At 47.2% G+C, this 23,883-nt stretch overlaps 1 protein-coding gene across 2 annotated transcripts; it reads left to right on the forward strand.

Moving 5' to 3' along the window:
• Position 1: 1 nt before the first annotated feature.
• Positions 2–21,352, forward strand: LOC105891400 (neuronal calcium sensor 1). 2 transcript variants are annotated; one of them, XM_031570916.1, is made up of 8 exons: positions 2–399; positions 8,293–8,317; positions 15,320–15,458; positions 19,038–19,116; positions 19,350–19,438; positions 19,562–19,639; positions 20,082–20,201; positions 21,297–21,352. In XM_031570916.1, the coding sequence occupies exons 1-7, from the start codon at positions 336–338 to the stop codon at positions 20,178–20,180; spliced, it is 573 nt and encodes a 190-aa protein (XP_031426776.1). In that variant the 5' UTR covers positions 2–335; the 3' UTR covers positions 20,181–20,201; positions 21,297–21,352. The 2 variants fall into 2 exon arrangements, with proteins under 2 accessions (XP_031426776.1, XP_031426777.1); XM_031570917.1 differs by having other exon boundaries at positions 21,301–21,346.
• The last annotated feature ends 2,531 nt before the right edge of the window (positions 21,353–23,883 follow it).

Raw genomic sequence — 23,883 nt, forward strand, 5'->3', positions numbered from 1 at the left:
GGAGTGGTAACAGGGTTGAGCCCTCTTTGACTTCAGCTGAAACAGCGCTGACTGGATCCTGGTTTTGGACATAACTGAACTTTGGTTTTAGTGGTGCCCTTGCTGACTGGATCTTGTCTTCAGTGGGACCAGTTCTGACTGAACTCAGGTGTCAGTGGCACCACTCTCAACTAAACCCTTCTGTCTTCAGTACCAGAACCTGGTCTGTCAGCTGCCTCTGCTCCCTGAGTGAGAAAAGGAACCGCAAGGACTGGGTTCTGCGCGTCTCTTCTGAATAATCAAGGAGGAGAGAGGGGCGAGGAACCTTGCAGACAGCACTGAGGACCACAGTAATAATGGGGAAGTCCAACAGCAAGCTGAAACCAGAGGTGGTGGAGGAGCTCACCAGGAAGACCTACTGTAAGTAGTCAGTCTCTCGCTCTCTCTCTCTCTCTCTCTCTGCCTTTCTCACCCTCTCTCTCTCTCTCTCTCTCTCTCTCTCTCTCTACCTGTGTCTTTGGTGGACCTACTGTCCGTAGCCTAACACTTGCTCCCTCCTAGTCTCTAGCGCATCTTCAGCTGTCATGTCTTCCCTGATTGCACTCATGTTACATGTTTTGTGAGCATGGCCATTCAGAGCAGGTAACAGGAACACCATTGGTCAGTATCCGCAGCCTTAATCAGCTTTTTGCTGAATGAATGAAGGCTGTGGAAAGATGAGTTACCCGCCACTCTACAGCACCCACCCACTCTAATCACGTGTGTCTCACTTTGGGCTTTATATTAATCTAATCAGACCACACAGTTAATCTGTAAATCCGCAGTATACCCTGCAGTGTTGACGCACACATGTATCCAGCTGATGGGAGCAGTTGATGAAAGCCTTCATCTCTCTCTCATGAGGAGAACATGAGTCTCGGGTGTGGGTCGTGCCCATAGGGAGTCAGATTAGAGCCTGGAGGGTTCTGTAGGGTTCTGAGTACTGGCCATTCCCATTCACACAGAGCTTGGGTTCTCCTCAGACACAGGTCATGAGGCAGCCACTCTGTAGGGACAGCCCTCACATACTTGCTTAATATGGGCCTTCATGCTATAACCACTAGATGAAAAGGCCTTCATGCTACGTATAACTATTAGATGAAAAGGCCTTCATGCTACGTATAACTATTAGATGAAAAAGCCTTCATGCTACGTATAACTATTCGATGAAAAAGCCATCATGCTACGTATAACTATTAGATGAAAAAGCCTTCATGCTACGTATAACTATTAGATGAAAAGGCCTTCATGCTACGTATAACCATTAGATGAAAAGGCATACTGTATACATACACTGGCATAAGGACACTCTGGCACTCTGGATCTCTAGCAAAGATGGATTGGTGAACGTGTGGCTTGGCCCTTGTGTCCCGTCAGTATTATTACATGTTCCTCACTGTGTTTGTTGGCTGGGAAAAGAGCTTTGTGTGTGGAGACACAAGTTCACTCAGATGTAGACCAAAAATAGGCCTTAGAATCAGAATTCAAGAGCTGTCAAATTGTGATTAGCAGAAGCGTGGCAACCTCCCTAATCAGAGCTTAAAAGGACCTTCAGTGAAAATATTTGATGAATATGCAGAGTGCCTGGTCTTGAGATGTGCAATCAAGCCTTTGGTTGGCCAGAAATAGCAGAGCTGGTTTGTCAGCTGCCAGACCTGAGTTTGTTGCCATGGAGGCAATATAAACACATATGGTGTGTGGTAGGCTTCATATTTTATATTGTTTGTTTATTTATTTATTTATTTATTTTTGTTCTGTTAAACTAGTTTAGTCCAAGCCAAAGGATATTCCTCAACAATTTCACCTCCAGTTACAGTTGAGGAGTTTAGACAGCTGTAGCTCAACTGGTAGGTCAGGGTGATACACAGACAGTGGACACGGCTTTGACTCTTTCAGAGCGCACATACTGCAGACAAATGATACTCTGCAGAGTGAGGAAGAAAGTGTTCACGTCATTCTGCTGTGCCTCGGGTGTGTCTTTCCTCTGTCAATCACACCCCGGCATGGAAACCCTCCCCTTTGGCTGTGGAGCCTCATGGGCTCTCCTCTACCCAAATACGTGCAGTGATGGTGAAATGCACACTGGGTATTATCCTGCTGGGGCGGCCTTGGGCAGCTGGCTGATAATAACTGTGTTCAGAGGCAGGCAGAGATTGAGACAGACAGACAGAAAATGAGAAAGAGAGAGAGAGAAGGGAAAGTGCAGAAAAGAGGAGGATGGCCCCCCCTGCTGAGACGGGCTGGCTGCTGCTGTCTCTGGCCACTGTTCCCTGCGCTCTGCTCTCTCGCTGTCTCTCCCTCTAATTACTTCTGCTAGTTGAAATGGTAGTGTTTTATGAGTTTTGATGGGTTCAGTCTAACACCAGGGGGTATCAGGATATTTCTTTGCCACCATGTTGTCTTACCCCTCATCTCTTCTTTCATTCATCTCTCTCTTCACTCTTTCATTCGTTCTTCTCTATCCTCCATTACCCCTCTGCTGTTGCTTTATTCTCTCCTCGTGTCTCAGTCCATATCAGGCTTTTCCCAGGGTTTAGCTTTCCAGAGGGCTTAGGTGCTGTTAGGGCATTGAGTTAGGGACCAGGTCCGACAGGGGGTGGGTGAACTGTTAATGTGTTTATTACTACTACTACTACTACTATTATTTTTATTATAATTACTATTGTTTCTTGGCTCTTCTCTCTCCTCCAACACCCCTGCGCTGGTGCATTGTTCTGTGTGATTATCAGGCTCTTCCTCTCCTTATTCGTGTGTCAGTGTGTGTGTGTGTGTGATTATCAGGCTCTTCCTCTCCTTATTCGTGTGTCAGTGTGTGTGTGTGTGTGTGATTATCAGGCTCTTCCTCTCCTTATTCGTGTGTCAGTGTGTGTGTGTGTGTGTGTGATTATCAGGCTCTTCCTCTCCTTATTCGTGTGTCAGTGTGTGTGTGTGTATGTGTGATTATCAGGCTCTTCCTCTCCTTATTCGTGTGTCAGTGTGTGTGTGTGTGTGTGATTATCGGGCTCTTCCTCTCCTTATTCGTGTGTCAGTGTGTGTGTGTGTGTGTGTGATTATCAGGCTCTTCCTCTCCTTGTTTGCGTCTCAGTGTGTGTGTGTGTGTGTGTGTGTGGAGCCTCCACTGGCTTAACTTCATATCTCTGTGCTTATTGCCTGTGTGTGTGTGTGGCTTGGGAAGCACTATCCTCCCTTAATGACATGACTGAGGCTTTAAGCCCTCCAGCCTCTTTAACCCCAGAGGATGTTACTGTGTGCAGAGCAGAGCAGCGCTGCGACTCAGGGGAGAGGAGAGAGCCAGTGGTCTTAATGCTGATGTTTCTGCTCTTCCCCATCCTGTCAGTAGGACTCTGTGTGAGGGATTTCATTGGTTACAAGCTTATAGGCAATGGTAGTGCAGCTGGCAGGTAGCCATGCAGTGTGTGTGTGTGTGAGGAGTGAGTGTGTGTATGAGGAGTGAGTGTGTGTGTGTGAGGAGTGAGCAGTGTGTCATAATCACTCACGGGAGGGTTTAATGTAACTGACCATGTACTGAGGGTGTGTTAGGAGTGGGCGGTGTGTGAGGGGTGTGTGAGGATTGCACCGTGTGTCATAATCACTAACGGTAGGGTTTATTATGCATTATCCTCTGCATAGGAGCTGGGAGCAAGGCAGGGTTAGGGTTAGAAGCCTGGGTAGAAGCAAGGCTGACCTGAAGGGCTACCGGACCAAACTGCCTGTCCTCTCTCTCACTTACTGTCCCTTACACACTCACTCACTCACTAACATCTCTCTCTTTTTCTCACTCACTCACTCTCTCTCTCACTGACATTTATCTCACTCTCTTTCTCACTCACTCACTGTCTTTCTGTCTGTCTTTCACACTCACTCACTCACTCACTCACTCACTCACTCACTCACTCACTCACTCTCTCTCTCTCTCTCTCTCTCTCTCTCTCTCTCTCTCTCTCTCTCTCTGTCTTTCACACTCACTCGCTCATGGTACAGTATCTTGTGCTTGTGCTGTCACCCTCTCTTTCTCTCCTTTTCCCTCTCTCCTCCTCCTCCTTCCTCCTCACTCGCTCCTTTGCTCTTGGCGTCTCCTCTGTCTGATTGCTCTGCTGTCCTTCGTTGGGCCTGAGCTATGAAATAGTTATGAAATAAAAGTTGATTACATCTCAGCCGCAGTGAAAGGACTCTCTGTGGAGAGGCCAATTAAGCCGTCTCTCTGCTGAAGCCCAGTGCAGTCAGACAGCTGACATTCTCTCTGGCTTGTTGGAGGAGTGTGTCTCTCTCATCATGGCTCTCTGTGCAGAGCCGAGTGGGGTGCCATTTAGGGTCGTATAAGTCTCTGTCACGTGTGGGACAGTGAGGACATGACTTGTGAGCCCTCCCTTAGGGACATAACAACAAGAGACAAGACATGAGACAAGACACGGGCGTGTTCAACAAGATGAGACAGGAGACTGAGGCATGGAGGAGGAGGAGGAAAGAGCCTCATGGAAGATGTGGAACATCAGCAATACACTCCAGTTGTTAGTAGAGCACTGTGATAGTGTGCTGGATGCTGGGTTTAGTGAGATTGTGACAGGCGATCATGTTATAAGGCTGGCCTTGAGTTGACTCGGTGTGTAACGGTGTTAGGCTAGTTGTAGATTGGCTTGCTTTAGGTCTTGCCAGTTACTGCTGAAAAATAAAGTAAATCTACGAAGGTGGGTGTGTGTTGGTGTATATGTGTGTGTTTACAGTATGTGTGCTGCATAGCATAGCATAATGTGTTCAGCGTGAGGTGGGGCAGTCCAGCAGCATAGCATGATGTGTTCAGTGTGAGATGCTGGGGCGGTCCAGACAGCGCTGTGCCCCTGTGTTGATCCAGTGATGCACCACAGCAGCATGGCAGGACAGCGCCCCCTGCTGCCTGAGGGCCATTCATATTTCATGAGGGTTAAGGACCCTGCCAGGAGTTTGATAGAGACCGAGGGAGAGACAGTGTTTAGCCCACACCATCTTAATATAGGCTTTGTCATACACTTATTACTGGAGGGAGCTATTTATGTTTGCCATGGCAACTGAGTTTCTACTGAAGATGATCAACACTTAATTTATCTACTGCCTTTAGTGTCTGCATCTAAAAGTAACAGCCTCACTACGGGCTTATGAATATGTATTTATTTTCTAAATCTGTTGCCAGGTGTCCTAAATCAAACAAACACAGCTTTTCCCTCTGTGTTGCTGTGCGGTAGGTGCCATCAGCTGGTCATGTGTGGGAAAGCAATGATAGGTGCCATCAGCTGGGCATGTGTGGGAAAGCGATGAAAAGAAAAACATTTATGGGCTGTTGAAAGTAGGGATGGGCATTCGATTAAATTGTCTTAATCGATCGTCGGGAGAATTAACGATCGATTTTCGATTAATCATTAATATTTTTATATTAAAATTCACTATTTATAGGCTATATTAAAATGCAGTGAAAATAGAAAAAAACACAGCGTGTTTCCTCATTGAGATCTTTATTACAAGATGAACAACTCTTGTGGCAGTTAAACTTACAAGATGGACAACTCTTGTGGCAGTTAAACGGGATCCGTTCAATGGTTACACTTGAAAATATGCGCTGCTGTACTCTTAAGCAGCGGAGCCGACAGCTAGAAGCCAGTGCTCATAACACAACTTTTTTTTCTCTCTAACTAATTAATCTCACATTTTGAAATTCATTCATCTAGATTCATCGTGATTAAAAGTTTGTTTTCTTCTCAAGACTAAATCTTATAAATTAACGAGTAATCACTTCAGACAGCGTGTATTTTAGACACTGTTGTTCAATTGTATTTTGTTCGTGCTCTCTCGCCGTCATACAAGGAATATATGCGAGACACAATGGTGCTCCTCGACGGTAAATCGTAAGAATTGTCCCCTGAAGCAATTCGAATCACCTCAGTCAGCCCACCGTCTTCAACTATGTTGATGGGCCGACAGTCACCGGCAACCTAAACTGCTACAGCGTTGGTAACCTTTTCACGGACTGGTCTAGTTCATTTCCTAGAGAAGTCGTGGAGTGTGGGTTGGCGACCATCTAACCTGGGACTGCTTTCTGTCGGGTGCTTTGCATTAAGGTGATAACTTAAAGACGAGCTGCTTCTGTAATAGCTACATTCAGCTTGACAAATGCTACATACAACTTTAGTTTTGTCGATTGTTCTGTCATTTTGCCTCTTAAACAGAAACTTTCCGCCCAACAATCCCTCAGCTCTCTCTATCTTCAACTACCGTCTCGGTCTCTTCTATCTAACTGACTTGCAGACACGAGGCAGTTTCGTGCCATGGGTCAACGCGCACCGGAAGTAAACAAAGTTGCGTTAACTGCGTTCAAATATTTTATTGCATTAATCTCGGCCACAATAATCTCATAGAATAACGTGTTAACTTTGACAGCCCTAAAATAAATAAATTACACGCACACTACGCAACAGAACATGCATTAGTTTTAATCGATGAAAAAATAATTTCATCGAGGAAATTCTTAATGATCAATTAATCGATCGTCGATTAATTATGCCCATCCCTAGTTGAAAGCATGACTAACCGTTATGCCACGACCCCAAGGCTTCTCAGAAGTAGCATTAATCCATTAGGCAACCATCAGTGGTCCTCAGAGGAAATACTCTCTTTTTTCTCCCAAGTAAAATGAAATCACCTCCATCTTCCTTTTCCTGCAGTAAAGTCGTTTTCTGTCCTCAAATGGAGGGAAATGTGCTTCCAGACGAGCAGGCCTGAAGCAGCAGTACAGCATTACTGTCTCAGCTGGGTGTGTCTTGTTAGTTTAAGCACTGGGCTGCGTTATGAAGCAGGCCGTCTGTCTGGTGATTTGTCTTAAGCACCCGTCCCTGTTGGTGGAAAAGGGCCAGGAGTGTTTCTGCCACTGTCTGAACTGCCATGAAGGCTGAATGGGACTGGGCTGGGAGCCGGGGTTCAATGGAGACACTCATGACCCTGGGTGTGTATGTGTGCTGGTGGGGATGGAGACACTCATGTCCCTGGGTGGGTATGTGTGGTGGTGGGGATGGAGACACTCATGTCCCTGGGTGGGTATGTGTGCTGGTGGGGATGGAGACACTCATGTCCCTGGGTGTGTATGTGTGCTGGTGGGGATGGCTTTGGCCCCTTCAGAGAGAGGAGAGGAGAGGCGAGGGGAGGAGAGGAGAAGGGAGGAGAGGAGAGGAGAGGAGAGGAGAGGGGAGGAGTGGGCAGATGCAGGCAGTTTCCTGCAGATAAGGTCTTTGTTCCTCTGTCTCTTGAGGTACTCTCTCTTCTCACCTCTCACTTTTCTCTCTCTCCCTCCCTCCCTCTCTCTCTCCCTCTCTCCCTGTCTCTCTCTCTCTTCCTCCCTGTCTCTCTGATGAATAGTGTTGGACAGTGTGTCTGAATCAGGACGTGGGTTAACACACACTCAGGAATGTGACTCTGATGAATAGTGTTGGACAGTGTGTGAGAATCAGGACATGGGTTAACACACTCAGGAATGTGACTGATGAATAGTGTTGGACAGTGTGTCTGAATCAAGACCCGTGGGTTAACACACTCAGGAATGTGACTGATGAATAGTGTTGGACAGTGTGTTTGAATCAAGACCCGTGGGTTAACACACACAAGAATGTGACTGTGATGAATAGTGTTGGACAGTGTGTCTGAATCAGGACCCGTGGGTTAACACACACTCAGGAATGTGACTCTGATGAATAGTGTTGGACAGTGTGTCTGAATCAGGACCCGTGGGTTAACACACACTCAGGAATGTGACTCTGATGAATAGTGTTGGACAGTGTGTCTGAATCAGGACATGGGTTAACACACTTCTTATAATGACATCAGTGCCTTACCGGAGACACTGATAAAGGAGGCCCACACTCCAACTTCCTGTGTGTGTGTAATGAAGGCTTCACAGCAGAGAGAGACGTTAGAGTTACACCACAGCTCTCTTTTGGCCTCTCTCTTATCCTCCTCATAGCTCTCTCTCTCCCCCCCCTCTCTCTCCCTCTCTCTCTATCTTATCCTCCTCACTGCTCTCTCCCCCTCTCTTATCCTCCTCATAGCTCTCTCTCTCCCTCTCTCTCTCTGTCCATCTCCTTCCTGATGTTTAAGAAAGAATGGATATATAAATGTGTTAAAAGAACCCATATATATAATCCTTCAGCAGAAATGTGGTGTGTGTGTCAGTTTGTGTTTGTCATAGTCCTGGTGTGGTTCTTTGCTCTGTAAGGTTCTGTGTTCTGTGCCTTCCTCATGTTCTGCTCTTCTCCACAGTCACCGAGAAGGAGGTTCAGCAGTGGTGAGTGATGTTCTATTTTGTCATCTCTGTCTGTCCTCTCTCTTCCCTCTCTACTTCAATCCTCTCTCTTCCCTCTCTACTCCACTCCTCTCTCTTCCCTCTCTACTTCACTCCTCCCCTTCACTGTGTCTTCCTCATCCTCTTCCTCCTTCTCTGAGTTTCCACCCCTCATTCTCTCTACATAGACAAAATGGCCACCATAGGAGTATGAACTGGTGTCTGTGTCCACATGTGAAACCATGGCAACATAGAGCCTTCACACACACACACACACACACACACTCTCAGATTGACATGCTAACATAGAGCCTTCACACACACATCCTCTCAGATTGACATGCCAACATAGAGTTCACCTAGCCCCATGTGGTCCTGTCCACACACAGGAGGCCTCACCCAGCCCCATGTGGTCCTGTCCTGACCCGTGTTGCACTAATACCAGTAAGGATGGGATTTGAACCATACATATGCAGCACACTGGATTAGCAGGCCAGAGCCTCGTCATGGAAACCCCAGTGTTTTTAACTCTTTCCCCTCCTCCTCCTCCTTTTCTGTGTTTTTTAAGCCTTTCCTCCCTTCTCTTTTCTCTTCTCCTGGTCATATGCGGCCAAGCTGAACTCTCTGCCCTGAGCATGTATACACACACACACACACACACACACACACACACACACACACACACACACACCATACACACAGGCATGCATCACTCCTCACTCATAAACTCACTCAACACCCCCCACCCAGTCCACTGTAAACACACACACACACACACACACACACACACACACACACACACACACACACACACACACACACACACACTCGCCCTGCCATACAGTCACTCCTCTGCATGCCATGTGCTGAACACACTCCCTCCCGCTGCTAATAACCGGGGCTGAGTCACTACCTGCGCCATATCCACCTCCTCTCCTCCCCTCTCTTTTCCCCCACTCCTCTCCTCCTCTTCCCTCCTCTCCTCCCCTCCTCACCTCCTCACCTCCTCTCCTCCCCTCCTCACCTCCTCTCGTCCCCTCCGCTCTCCTCCTCAACCCTCAACCCTCCCCTCTTTTCCCTTACCCCTCTATGTCATGTTACCTTTGTGAGTGTGATGTGCGTGCTGTGGCTTTGTGTGTGATGTGCGTGCTGTGGCTTTGTGTGTGATGTGCGTGCTGTGGCTTTGTGTGTGATGTGCGTGCTGTGGCTTTGTGTGTGATGTGCGTGCTGTGGCTTTGTGTGTGATGTGCGTGCTGTGGCTTTGTGTGTGATGTGCGTGCTGTGGCTTTGTGTGTGATGTGCGTGCTGTGGCTTTGTGTGTGATGTGCGTGCTGTGGCTTTGTGTGTGATGTGCGTGTGGTGTTGCTTTGTGTGTGAGACGTGTGCCTGCTGAGTGTGTGTGAAGGGCAAGCCTGCCTCTCTACTCTATGTGAGGTGTGCCAAGCCCAAGGTCAGCCAGACTCTGAGTCCAGCCACAGAGAGACAGAGAGGGGGGGGCGGGGGGGTCAGACTCAGGGCCCTAACTCACTCACTGACCTCTGCTGCCTGTCTGCCTGCATGACAGGGGGACAGGATATGATATCAGAGATTCTGCTGGAGAAGAGGATATGATGTCAGAGATTCTGCCTGGTGGAGGGTTTGGGGTCAGACCTTGACTCACTCACTGACCTCTGCTGCCTGTCGGCCTGCCTGAGAGGGGGATATGGGATATGGGATATGGGAGAGGGATATGATGTCAGACATGCTGCTGGAGAAGAGGATATGATGTCAGAGATTCTGCTGGAGAAGAGGATATGATGTCAGAGATTCTGCTGGAGGACAGGCAGTGATGTCTGAGATGCTGGTGGTAGACAGGATATGATGTCAGAAGCACTGCTGGAGAAGGGGAAATGATGTCAGAGATGATGGTCGAGGAGAGGAAATGATGTCAGAGACTGAGGACCCTATCTGATCCAGTCAGGCACAGTGCTGGAGGATCTGATCTGATGGCTAGATTGCTAAAGGAGGGAGAGCCTCATACTCCAGCTGTAGCACTTAGCCGGCTGCAATGCCTTGTGGGGTACTGGAGGACATGTGCAGGTCAGCAAAGTGGCAGGAGTGAGAGAAGCCTTGATCACACTTTACACTCAGAGATCTGCCTCTCCACAGAGGCCACACTGCCTGTAGGCTTGGGCTGTGTGCATGTGTTTACCTCTGTCCTTGTTTGTGTGGGTATGTGTGTGTGTGTGTGTGTGTGTGTGTGTGTGGCTTTTCTGTGCTGTTCATTTAGGTGCAGTTCATCTGTGTGTGTGTATTTATCCACCTTTGTGTGATTTCAGCTGTGTGTGTGTGTATGTGCCTGTTTCTATCCATGCTCAGTAATAGCACCTCATACCAACCCCTGCCTCCCTTATTCAACATTATGGGTTTATATCCTCTCCATATGTCACTCCCTGCTTGCCGTAGCCTCTGGAGATCCCCATAAAGCCTTTTTGATGGCTCTCTCCTCCGTTTCCATGTGCACTTGATGCTGGTAACGGGGCCAGCGCTGGGCTGGGGGCAGCTCATATTCCCCGCTGTCATGTTGAGCTACAGCATCTATCAGAGGGAGATAAACCCACTGCCACACTCAACGCTCTGGCCCAGCGTGCTCAGCTCCAGGACATAACTCACCATTCAGTGCTCAGCTCCAGGACATAACTCACCATTCAGTGGGCACCATTTATTTACAACCAGTAATTCGTGGCATATCTATCTGCAGTAAAGCTTTGGCAAGCTGCCTCTCTGGTCTATAAAGGCCCTGTAGTCAATATGCAGAGGTTAACAAGGCACACACACACACACCTCAGGAGACCAATGAGGCGCTGGGTCCTCCTGCTGATTGGCTGGCCCCTGTGTTGCTGAGCCAATCACCTCAGCGGGACAAATCAGTGCTGACACACACACACACACACACACACACACACACACACACACACACACATTTATGTTTGCACACACAGATACAGGCACCTCGTAAGTGCAAGCACACATATGTTTGCACACACAGATACACACAGGCACCATGCAAGCGCAAGCACACACACACACACACCTCCTTCGTTTAACCAAAAATGTAATGTTCATGCTGCGAACACCGCTGATGTCACAACAGTGGAAAAGAGGGGGGAGAGAGAGATTAAGAGAGGAAGAGAAGCAGACAGACAGAGAGAGAAGCAGACAGACAGAGAGAGAAGCAGACAGACAGAGAGGAGAGAAGCAGACAGACAGAGAGAGAAGCAGACAGACAGAGAGAGAAGCAGACAGACAGACAGAGAAACAGACAGACAGAGAGAGAAACAGATAGACAGAGAGGGAGGCAGACAGACAGAGAGGGAAACAGACAGACAGAGAGAGAGGGAAGCAGACAGACAGACAGACAGAGAGGGACGCAGACAGACAGAGAGAGAAGCAGACAGACAGAGAGGAGAGAGAAACAGACAGACAGAGAGGGAGGCAGACAGACAGAGAGGGAGGCAGACAGACAGAGAGGGAAGCAGACATGGAGAAATGAAGGGATGGAGGGAGAGAGAGATGTGTGGAGAGGAGGATGAAAAGAGACTCCAGCATGAGGAGAAATGCCAGATGGCAGATAATTAGAGAGGCAGGACGCCCAGACATCACAAAAGCTGCCATACAGTTAAAGCTTGACATCTCTCTCTCTGTCTCTCTCACATTCTCTCTCTCTCTCTCTCTCTCTCTCTCTCTCTGTCTCTCTCACTTTCTCTCTCTCTCACTTCCTCTCTCTATCTCTCCCTGTCTCTCTCACTTTCTCTCTCACTAACTTTCTCTCTCTTTTCTAACAGTAAGTATGATAGTGTATACCCCTGTCCTTTTATGCAAACGTCGATACTCTACATTTATTATTGTTTTCCAACATATTCTTGCCTTCAACTAGTAATCCTACATTTTATACATGCTTATTTTTCAAAACTTTGTAAATAAATGGCAAGAACATTTATACACTGAAGTTCATGTTGTTCCTTATATATACATGCAAATTTCATAAAATGCTCAAATTTAACACAAGAATTGATCTGTGATAAAGTCAGACTCATACCTCATACTCACTAGACAGGTCGCAAAACCACAGAACGTAACTCACAGGTACTGCTTCTCACCCTATCAGTGTGCAGCCACCATATCCACAAACTATAGTTCCTTAAACTTCTACTCAGAATAAGACATACAACAAACCTTTAGTCTATATTTGGCAGAAATGTCTTCTAATTGAACTTAATCCTTGCTGATTCTCTGGTCTGGATTACCAAGTGATCCTATTGGTTACAGGCCCAGGGCCCTGAGGTTACAGTAAACACTCGCTATCGCCCCGAACATTTTAAGCCCCAGAAAACGGAGGTGGTAATAGCAAAACAACAAACAGACCAGAACATGCCTTGCCGTGTCTGAAGGAGGGGCGAGTAATCAAGTGCCGAACAGTGCACACAAAGTTGGAAGACGCACACACCCATTTAAAAAAAAAAAAAAACGTGGCTATTTCAAGAAGAAAACTCCAGGTAAAGGCCCCGTCACACCATGACGTTCTGGTCAACGTTCTCTGAACTTTCTAATCGTTCAATTTCGAGCTTTCTAGGGCGATGTGGGCACATCTGGCGTGTTACTAACGAAATAATTGCGTAGGACTGACACATGACTAGCGTGGGACTGACGCATGAGGAGTGTGTAACACCGACCAAGTGACGTGTCACTGGTCCGCGACAAACGTGTGCTGACGTGTCACTCCAGCGCGACAAACGATAAGTCAACCTTAGAATAGCGTGTTAAGAGTGTAATTTGCGTGTGAATAATGACAGAAAAGCGTTTTGCTGGCGTGTGGGTTTTATGGTCAAACGGGTATAAAACGCTGGAAAATCATAGTGGATTCAGTTGATCTGAACAGTGAACATCATGCCGCCAAGACCACGAAAAGGTGTGAGGGGGGCTTCTGCTACTAGCGCTGCTGCAAGTAAGAAGATGATAAATGCTGCTGAAAGTAAGAAGAATACAAAGCCTCTTTCACTAGCGGGCGTTATTCCTGGGGTTTTATGTTATTAAAATAAATGATTTAAATTTGACACTGAATTTGTGTTTCTCAATGTTTATTATTAGAAAACATCAACACATCCACACACATTGTCCATGTCACAAGAGTCTTCATATCATATCCATCTGCCATGGAACAGCACCAGCTATAACAGTGCTCAGCTATGTTCAAGTTCAGTAGGCTACATCTACTTCATGCTGACTCAAGCAAGCATATACCCTCCACTCCGCTTTTCGCTAGATTATGCAATGACCTTGCATGACATGATAGCATTGAATATGTAGATGTATAGTGCACAGAATAACGTTTGCAATGATGTAAGTTGCGTTTGTTGATCACGTATGGTTAATAACATATTAATTGTAGAAGGGACATGATAAAATCAAGATCTTCCCTTGGTGAAAAAATTTTCGCCGATATCTTCCTACGAGAGATGGGTTAGGTGCTCAAATTTCCCTGGATCAAAAAGGATGTTAGTAGGCATGTCCAAACTAAAAATCACGTCTCAGGATTGCTGCGCACATAAGTTATTTCGGGTGCATCAACTGTACTCAGTCTACCCTACCCAACGACTGACTATGATAGCCAAACGCGTGCAAAGTTAATAAAAAGTTCCACGAAATTCTCCAGCGTTTAAATGAAACGTTGAAGAACGCTGATCTCCATGAGAACTTTTGTGCGATTAGCTTTCACACAAAGCTCTTCTGGCGCAATTCCAGCGACCATGGACGATTACCAACGTTTCCTCTAACATCATAGAACGTTGACCAGAACGTCATGGTGTGACGGGGCCTTAAACCACCACTTCAAATGTCCCTTCTTCATCTAGTTTACTCTTCTTGCTCACGAACAAAGGCAGTTACCATCTGCCTGCTCTCCAGCGATGTAGCGTTACCCCATGCTTTTCACTCTGTACCTGCCCAATGATACCCCAAACCCTGATCTTCCACTCTGTACCTGCCCAATGATACCCCAAACCCTGATCTTCCACTCTGTACCTGCCCAATGATATCCCAAACCCTGCTCTTCCACTCTACCTGCCCAATGATATCCCAAACCCTGCTTTCCGCTCTGTACCTGCCCAATGATATCCCAAACCCTGCTCTTCCACTCTGTACCTGCCCAATGATAGCCCTATGCTGTAATGCGCCTTGTGCATGTTGAACCGCTTCTCATGGATTCCACTTCCTCCCTGTTTTTACCGTTGGATTAGTGTACTTGACTACTGGATCCTTAGACTGTGACAAAGTCATCTCCAGTCTGGTCATGCTCCACGAAGCTGGTCTTTGGTAACTCCAATATTACTTTTCCATACAAAGCTACAGTATTTGGACAACGTGGCACCCCAAGCTTTTTGCATACAACAATTGGTGTTGCGTCACAAAAACAGAAAAAAAGTATGACCGCTCTCTACAGTACATACTGTATGTAATACCAAACAAATGAATCTGAAATGTTGCCATGTGTTTCATGACAGCCCTATGCTACAATCTTTGTGGTATACTTAGTACAACTGAATGAGAGCAGATGCTTGCCATTTCCAGCGCAGTAAGGGACACACAAGATGCCACCACCAGATGTCTACTGCAGCCCTAATGCTGATCCATGGTGACCTCTGAATGTGGGGTCAAATAGTTATGAACTTCACATTTACTGCATAATTCTCTCTTGCTTTGAATCTTTAGGGGAAAAAAAGTGCATATCATATCCACCCTTACAAGCCCCCACGCCCAACAAGTATTTCCAGATCATGTTGATCAGTTGATTGATTTAGAATGAGATGAGTTAGGTTTCCTCATGCCTTTTACATGTGTGTGGGTGTGTGTGTGTATGTGTGTGTGTGTGGCTGTGTCTGCGCGGGTGTGTATGTGTGTGGCTGCGCCTGTGTCTGCGCGGGTGTGGGTGTGTGTGTGTGTGTTAAACATGCTGTTCTGTCTCCTCAGGTACCGAGGCTTCATCAAAGACTGTCCCAGTGGTCAGCTGGACGCTGCTGGCTTCCAGAAGATCTACAAGCAGTTCTTCCCCTTCGGAGACCCGACCAAGTTCGCCTCCTTCGTCTTCAACGTGTTCGATGAGAACAAGGTACAGCAGCCCACTCACATGAGTGTGTCCAGGGGTTGCAGCTTTCCCTTTAAGAGTGTGTAGGGGTCACATCACACACATGAGTGTGTCCAGGGGTTGCAGCTTTCCCCTTAAGAGTGTGTAGGGGTCACATCACACACATGAGTGTGTCCAGGGGTTGCAGCTTTTCCCTTAGAGTGTGTAGGGCTCACATCACACACATGAGTCTGTGTAGGGGATAGGTCACACATACAGTATGTGTGTGTGTAGAGCTCTATGCTACAATCTCTGTGGTATCCTACACTACAACAGAGATTATGCCAGTGCAGTAAGTGAAACAACACAAGATGCTACCACCAGCAGTCTACTGTAACCCTAACGGGATCATTTTTTGGGGATAATTTTTTTATGAACTTCACATTTACTGCAACATTCTCCCTTGCCTTGAATCTTTGTGTGTGTGTGTGTGTGTGTGTGTGTGTGTGTGTGTGTGTGTGTGTGTGTGTGTGTGTGTGTGTGTGTGTGTGTGTGTGTGTGTGTGTGTGTGTGTGTGTGTGTGTGTGTGTGTGTTTACTGCAACATTCTCCCTTGCCTTGAATCTTTGGGAATAAATGAGGCGGAGTAGCATTTTTGCAAGTTCTGTTTGAAATCAAATCCCTATGAGAGAATGAATGGGGTTTTGGAAAATCGTCAAAATAACACCTGTAGTGGTGAAATACCTGTTTGAGAGACAATTTCTGCTAAAATCAGAATATAGCATCTTTCCATCTACAGTGATGAAAATGTTGTCAGGTTTTGAACTGAAAGAATGTCAATGTCACAATTTGCCGTTGTTGTTTAGAGTTTTGCTTGTAGTGTTCTTGGACTGAGAGAGGTATTCATGGAAGAAGTGGTGAGTGCACACCTTTGGTATCAAAGCAAAGTCAAAGTATCCATAGTTCACACATATGAGTGTGTGTAGGGGATAGTTCACACACATATGAGTGTGTGTAGGGGATAGTTCACACACATATGAGTGTGTGTAGAGGATAGTTCACACACATGGGAACACACTCTCCACTCTCACAGACTGGCTAATAGAGGGCTCTTAGGTTCACACACACCCATGTGTGGAGGATGGTTCACACACACATGAGTGTGTGTGTGTGTGGAGGATGGTTCACACACATGGGTTCACGCTCTCACAGGCTGGCTAATAGAGGACACTTAAGGGCCAGTGATGAGCAGAGCCTCAAGCAAAGGGGTGTTACAGGGTCACAAAATGGCCAGACTGCGGTGTTGGTGTGTGTGTGTGTGTGTGTGTGTGTGTGTGTGTGTGTGTGTGTGTGTGTGTGTGTGTGTGTGTGTAGGCCATTATGAGTTAAGTGCAGTGGATAAGCTGTGTGAGCTGTGTTTATTGAAAGCCTGTTGGTCATTAATTATTCACTAAAGAGGGCTGTTGTGTTATCTGGCTGATCAGTGGATGTGATTAAGAAGCTGCCAGAGAACAGCCAACCCCCTCTCCCCACTGTGATCACACACACACACACACACACACACACACACACTCCTCTCTGCACCATCATCAGCAACACACACACACACACACACTCCTCTCTGCACCATCATCTCCAACACACACACACACTCCTCTCTGCACCATCATCACCAACACACACACTCCTCTCTCCACACACTCATCTATATTTATGAGCAGTTCTGCCAACCTGCCCCTGCCAGTTTCACCGCACCAAACAGACGCAGGGCAGCCATCAAGCATGTGTCGTTAAAAGCAAGTACATCTCTGGTCTAAGGCCTCACAAGTACACGGATGGAAAGATAGAGAGACTGAAAGGGGGGCGAGAGGGAGAGTCAGATGGAGAGCAAGTTGCCGTGGCAAAGTAACCCTGCAAACTTCTATCTAAATCATTGTGTATATAAAGATATGTTGCTAGGCTACCACTGAATGTACTGTATATATTTAGTTGTTCTAATGTTAGAAACACCATGGCAACCCTTGAAGTCCGTAATGTCAAAGATAGGTGTGGGTTACAGGGTCTGAGCTCCACACTGCGGTGACAGTCAGTCTTATTGTGTTGATAGGTTGCAGGTTGCTGTGTCAGACTTGAGGACATAATGAGCGTCAGTTTAGAGCTGTCAGATCAGGACTGGGAGATAAGAAGACATCACAGGCTGAGGTAGCCTGATGGGATGGTGTGTGTGTGTGTGTGTGTGTGTGTGTGTGTGTGTGTGTGTGCGTGTGTGCGTGTGTGTGTGTGTGTGTGTGTGCTTTTATGGAATGACTCACGGCTCAGGTGATTGTCAGGTAGAGACGTCTCCAGCAGTGAGAGCAGCTGCTCAGACCCTCAGTGAATCGGAGTGCTGAGAGGAGGAGGAGGAGGAAGAGTCAGACGTCAGGTCTTACCATAGACATCAGGAGACAGAGGGTTTATGATGGACCTTCAGATGCAGCAGGTCTTACCATAGACATCAGGAGACAGAGGGTTTGTGATGGACCTTCAGATGCAGCAGGTCTTACCATAGACATCAGGAGACAGAGGGTTTATGATGGGTCTTCAGATGCAGCAGGTCTTACCATAGACATCAGGAGACACTGGGTTTGTGAAGGAACTTCAGCTTCAGATGCTGCAGGTCTTACTGGCATGTCTGTGTGCCTTTGCCTGTGGAAATGTTGTGGAAATATCAGCACTGAAACACAGACCTCCACCCTGGCACACACACACACACACATACACACACACACACACACACACACACACACACACACACACACACACACAATGCTCTCTGACTTTATGCAAAACACAGAACGGTGCCTGCTAGCCGCAGGATTCCTCTGTGTTTTCCCACTTTTAAAAACAGACATCCCTAGTCAGAACAAATGCGTGCGCACGCACACACACACACACACACACACACACACACACTCACACACACACACACACACACACACACACACACACACACACACACACACATAAACACACCTGCCTGGAGCTGTGGGGTTCTTCCTGTTTTAAAGACAGATAGTGTAATGTGTGTGTGTGTGAGTGAGGAAGGGGGAGTGACATAAATGTGCACCATTAGGGGGCAGAACAAAGACACACACACACACACACACACACACACACACACACACACACACACACACACACACACACACACAGAGAGAGAGAGAGACGTGCACACACACACCATTAGGGGGCAGAACAAAGACACAGAACCAAGGGGTAGAACTGAGGAGGAGCAGAACGCCAGAACCGGCTTTGGGGCTTTTGGGTGTCTGAGACAAGGACAGACGGATACACACACACACACACACACACACACAAACATACTCACTCTCTCTCTCTCTCTCTCTCTCTCTCTCTCTCTCTCTCTCACACACACACACACACACACACACACACACACACACACACACACACTCCTCTAGGGAGTGCCAGGTGCAGAGCTGAAATAGAACTAGGCTGTCTGCACACGGACGCCCTCACCCAACAAAAGAGGTTCAGAGTGGCACTTCTCAATTAGGCCATTTAATCACTTTCTCTGTTTATCTCTCTCTCTCTCTCTCTCTCTCTCTCTCTTTCTCCTCTGCAGGATGGACGTATTGAGTTTTCTGAGTTCATTCAGGCCCTGTCAGTCACTTCTCGTGGAACCCTGGATGAGAAGCTGAGATGTAAGCAGATGCACACCCACACGAAGACACACACACACACCCACATGTAGACACACACACACCCACATGTAGACAGACACATCCACATGTAGACACACATACACACACATCCACATACAGACACACATACACATGTAGACCCACACACACCCATATGTAGACACACACACACCCACATGTACACACGTACACACAACCACATGTATGTAACTGTCGGTGTGTGATTTGGACAGGGGCTTTTAAACTGTATGATCTGGACAATGACGGCTACATCACTCGTGATGAGATGCTGAACATCGTGGATGCCATCTACCAGATGGTGGTGAGCAGCTGCCTCTTCCTCATCTTCCTCCTCCTCCTCCTCCTCAGGGTTGGGTGCTCAGCATGGTTATGGGGGATTGTAGGGGCTGTGAAACAGGAAGTGAAGTCTGTTCTCATGTTGCAGGGAAACACAGTGGAGCTGCCAGAGGAGGAGAATACACCAGAGAAACGCGTCAACCGCATCTTCACCCTGATGGATAAGGTAGCTGCAGGACAGGCATCCTCACACGCATGTAGAGAGCACTGTGTGTGTGTGTGTGTGTGTGTGTGTGTTCCCCAACCTCACCGCAATTCACACTATCACACAATCAGACAATCCGTGTCTGCCTGAATTAGCACAAGTGCTGTCTGTAACTGTGTCTGTGTGTGTGAGAGTTATGAATCCTGGAGTTGCTCACACACTGTTGGCATGTGATGGCCGTGGGCATTTCCTGTGACATGAGAGAAACCGCTCCCCCTGCTGGTCAGACTGGTGAATAACCATCAGCTGCACCAGCACTGTGTGTGTGTGTGTGTGTGTGTGTGTGTGTGTGTGTAGTGTTAATAATATCCCAGATTGCAAGAAATGCCAGCTGATCAGACCTTCACATGTCCTCTGCCTGTGTGTGTGTGTGTGTGTGTGTGTGTGTGTGTGTGTGTAACAGAACGCAGATGGGAAGCTAACGCTGCAGGAGTTTCAGGAAGGCTCAAAGGCAGATCCCTCCATAGTGCAGGCGCTCTCTCTCTACGATGGGCTGGTGTAGACTGCACAGTACTGCCCCAGGGTGAGTACACACACACACACACACACACACACACACACACACACACACACACACAGTGCTCTCTCTCTATGATGGGCTGGTGTAGACTGCACAGTACTGGCCCAGGGTGAGTACACACACACACACACACACACACACACACACACACACACACACACACACACACACACACACACACACACACACACACACACACACACACACAGTGCTCTCTCTCTACGATGGGCTGGTGTAGACTGCACAGTACTGGCCCAGGGTGAGTACACACACACACACACACAACTATACACAAATACCCAAACTATTGTGTTTCTGAGCAATGGTAAGCGATGATGTGATCTGACCATAAGCGTGTGAAACCTGTGTTGTGCCAACAAGCACAGGACTTGAGCACCAGACTTGAACCCGCAACCTCAGGCATGGGAGTCGGGTGTGCTAGCAAGGAGGCTAAAACCTTTCTGGTTGTCCAAAAAGTTTCTGGTGTCGTCTAGTGAGGTTTACTCACTGCACAGCACTGCACACGGTCAGATGTGAAAGAGTGGAAAGTGATGGTGGAGGAGAGGGAGAGGGGTAACCTGTAGCAGCCAGGCGTGGGCAGAGCAGAGCAGGCTTTTGTGTGTCTGCTCAATGTGCCCTTCACTCCTCCATCAATTATTCACCTCCCATCTGCTCATTACTGGCAACCAGCAGACTGCGGGTGGGGGGGGGGGTGCATTCTCAGACTACACAACTACACACACACACACACACACACATCAGTGCACACATACAGCTTTACAGACATATATGACACACACACATATACACACTCAGTATGTGTATACTTAATTCATGTGTCAGGCATAGATGACCTTTAGCACGTGCAGAGGAGTTGCAGTTGGTTCGTGTCGTGTCTGGTCATGTGCTGTGTAAGGAGACTTAGAACAGGATCCTGTGGACGTCTTTGGTGTGTTTGTGTGTGTTTTCTTTCTCTCTCTCCCTCTCTGTGTATGTGTGTGTGTTTCTCATGTCACTCTCATGTTATGCTGTAAAGGTTTATGGTCCTGTATGTGTTAAGGAAGTGTGTGTGTGTGTGTGTGTGTGTGTGTGTTTCAGATAGGTGAGGGGTCAGACATCTCTGACGCTGTGGAAAGTGGTTTGGAGTTTAGTTGTCTGAGAGGACTCATGGGAAGAGCAGAGGATTGTGGGAAATGAACCGACTGGCCTCCTCTCCTTTCTCAATGCAAACTTTGGCCCTTCTTTAATTTCACCGGAGGACGAGAAGACGACCCAGACAAAACTTCATGTTTTTTCTGGTGATTGTGAAGAGTATAGATTCCATATGTGTGTTTGTGAGGGAGAGTGTGAGCGTGTGTGTGTGTGTGTGTGTGTGTGTGTGTGTGTGTGTGTGTGTGTGTGTGTGTTTGTGCATGCCCTTGTATATCTGCTGCAAATTTTGTTTAATTGTGGGATACATTTGGAATAAGAGGTAAAGAATGGGAAACGTGTGTGTGTGTGTGTGTGTGTGTGTGTGTGTGTGTGTGTGTTAGTGTACATCAGGCCAGGACTGAGGAACTCTGGTGTGTGTGGATTCTTGTTTGCTGAAGAACACTTGAAGAGGAGCAGTGGACTGGACTGGACTGGACTGCACCAGGAGAGGCATGAGGACAGAGCTCATTTCAACCTGTACATACTCAAAACATGACCTGTTCATTCTGCACCGGAGAAACAGACTTTTAAAACATGTTGTCCTGCTTTGCATACATTCTGCTGAAGTTATGATTGCACTCAAACAATGGAGCTTAAATGCTTGATTTATTAATTTATTTATTTGATTCATTTTCATGTTTTTTATTGTTGACAAAAAAAGTGTTTGTTTGTAGATGTCACTAAGACTTTAATTTTGTTCACTTAGTGAGAAGGGAGACACTTGGTCATGTATTGATTGACTGTACTTGGTCATGTATTGATTGACTGTACGTATGGTATGATGTTTCCAGTATGCTGTCTGTCTGTGTGTGCGTGTGTGTCTGTCTGTCTGTCTATCTATCTCACTAGCTAGTCTGTGCAGACCCCCCCCCCAACCCCCCCGCTGTAGCCCAGCCTCACACACACTGCAGCCACACTGTCTTCTGTTGTAGCACGTGTGTATCGACTGACAGCCTTGTCCTCTGTAGTTGCTACTCTGACAAACAAGCGCAGCTGCTTTGTCTTTGCTCTCTCTCTCTCTCTCTCTCTCTGTCTCTATAAAAGCCTTTGACATTTGCAAGCTTGAGCTGTGCTGTTGTCTGTCTTCTTCCTGTGTGTTGTTTTCCTGGTAAACAGAGCCCATGGAGTGCGGTGCTGTTAAGGCGTTTACTCACTGCTCTGCGTAACGTTCCCAGGCTCTCGGGACTCTGATTGATATTCGCCTCCCGGCAGGCGGCGGCAGGCCTAAAGCGTCTCTCATTACTCCTGATAAAGAGATGGAAGCGTTCTTCCTCCTGCCCCTCCTTCACATTAAAGCCCCGGCCGTCTCTTAAAGCGCCGCTGCCCGCGCTCTCAGCTCTCGTTGTTCTCCATCATTGGCCACGGCCGTCTCTTAAAGAGGCACTGACCGCGCTCTCAGCTCTTGGCTCTGAGCAGCACAAACCCAATTACCACCATCTCCCCACGGAGCCAGAGGTCAGGGCTGCTGTTCCGCCAGTGGAGTGGACTTCTTATTCAACAGCAGGAGTGTGTGTGTGTGTGTGTGCTACAGGACAACATCTCTCATAACATGGGGCTCAACACACTCTTTAGGATGAGCACAGAAGTATGACATGAATCCATAAGTTGCACTCTACACATGAAGCCTTTGTGTACTGATTTGAATTAGGGTAATGGAAAGTAGAGGTATGTGTACAGGTCAGTCAAAGATGATGGGTTGGAATATTAATAACTTTCTGTCAAACTCTCAACTACCTCAAGGCTGCTGGGAATAAAAGAAAAGTCTTGTGTTTTGCTGTGTGTTATTTTATGCTGTGTGAGGGGATAGATGTCTGGGGTTTGCCTATGTTGTCTGAAGAGTGATATCTGGCTGCGGTGTGCTTGGCTTGTGTTGTGTGAGGTGCAGGCCTGGGCTCTGAGTGAGCTTGTCCCCTGGTGTCTGGGGACCTGTCTATCTGGCGTGTGGTTGGCTGTAGTGTGTAGCTGACAGTGGCGGCGCCAGAATTTCTTTTCTGCAGGTGCTATGGGGGAGCTCGGCGTTTTAGTGAGGGTGCTATGAAATGAGGATGATAGCCTATGTGTCACATGGTTTTCTCTACTACAACAACTTTACATGTTTGCTCTCTGAAGCGTCTTTGGGGTCCATGAAAAGCGCTAAACAAACCGATTGTATTATTATTATCATTATCTAGGCTTCTTCCGACAGACGCGCACATCTGCGACGGTCACTGACAAAAGGCATACAGCATGTTATAGAGTCCGCAATCCCAAATACTTAACTTACTTTAAAACACTTGTGGTAGTGAGGATTAAAGTTGGGCGACAGGTGACCACTACCATCTCAGATAGAGTGAAATTAATCTTGGAATAGCAGATAGAATTAACTAAAACAGTCAGAGTCAGAAATGCGTTAAAAAGGTATATATTATTTCAGTTCACAATCATCAGTAATCGTATACCTAGCACACAGACAGACTGCTTGTCTTAGGCTAAAGAGTCTGGTTTTTTTAAGGCG

This window comes from Clupea harengus, chromosome 7, assembly GCF_900700415.2.
Source record: "Clupea harengus chromosome 7, Ch_v2.0.2, whole genome shotgun sequence".
Classification (NCBI taxonomy): Eukaryota; Metazoa; Chordata; class Actinopteri; order Clupeiformes; family Clupeidae; genus Clupea; species Clupea harengus.

Coding starts and splice junctions, on each gene's coding strand:
- LOC105891400 (XM_031570916.1), top strand. CDS start 336: ATGGGGAAGTCCAACAGCAAGCTGAAACCAGAGGTGGTGGAGGAGCTC. Junction 400..8,292: donor GCTCACCAGGAAGACCTACT/GTAAGTAGTCAG, acceptor TCTTCTCCACAG/TCACCGAGAAGGAGGTTCAG. Junction 19,439..19,561: donor ATGCCATCTACCAGATGGTG/GTGAGCAGCTGC, acceptor CTCATGTTGCAG/GGAAACACAGTGGAGCTGCC.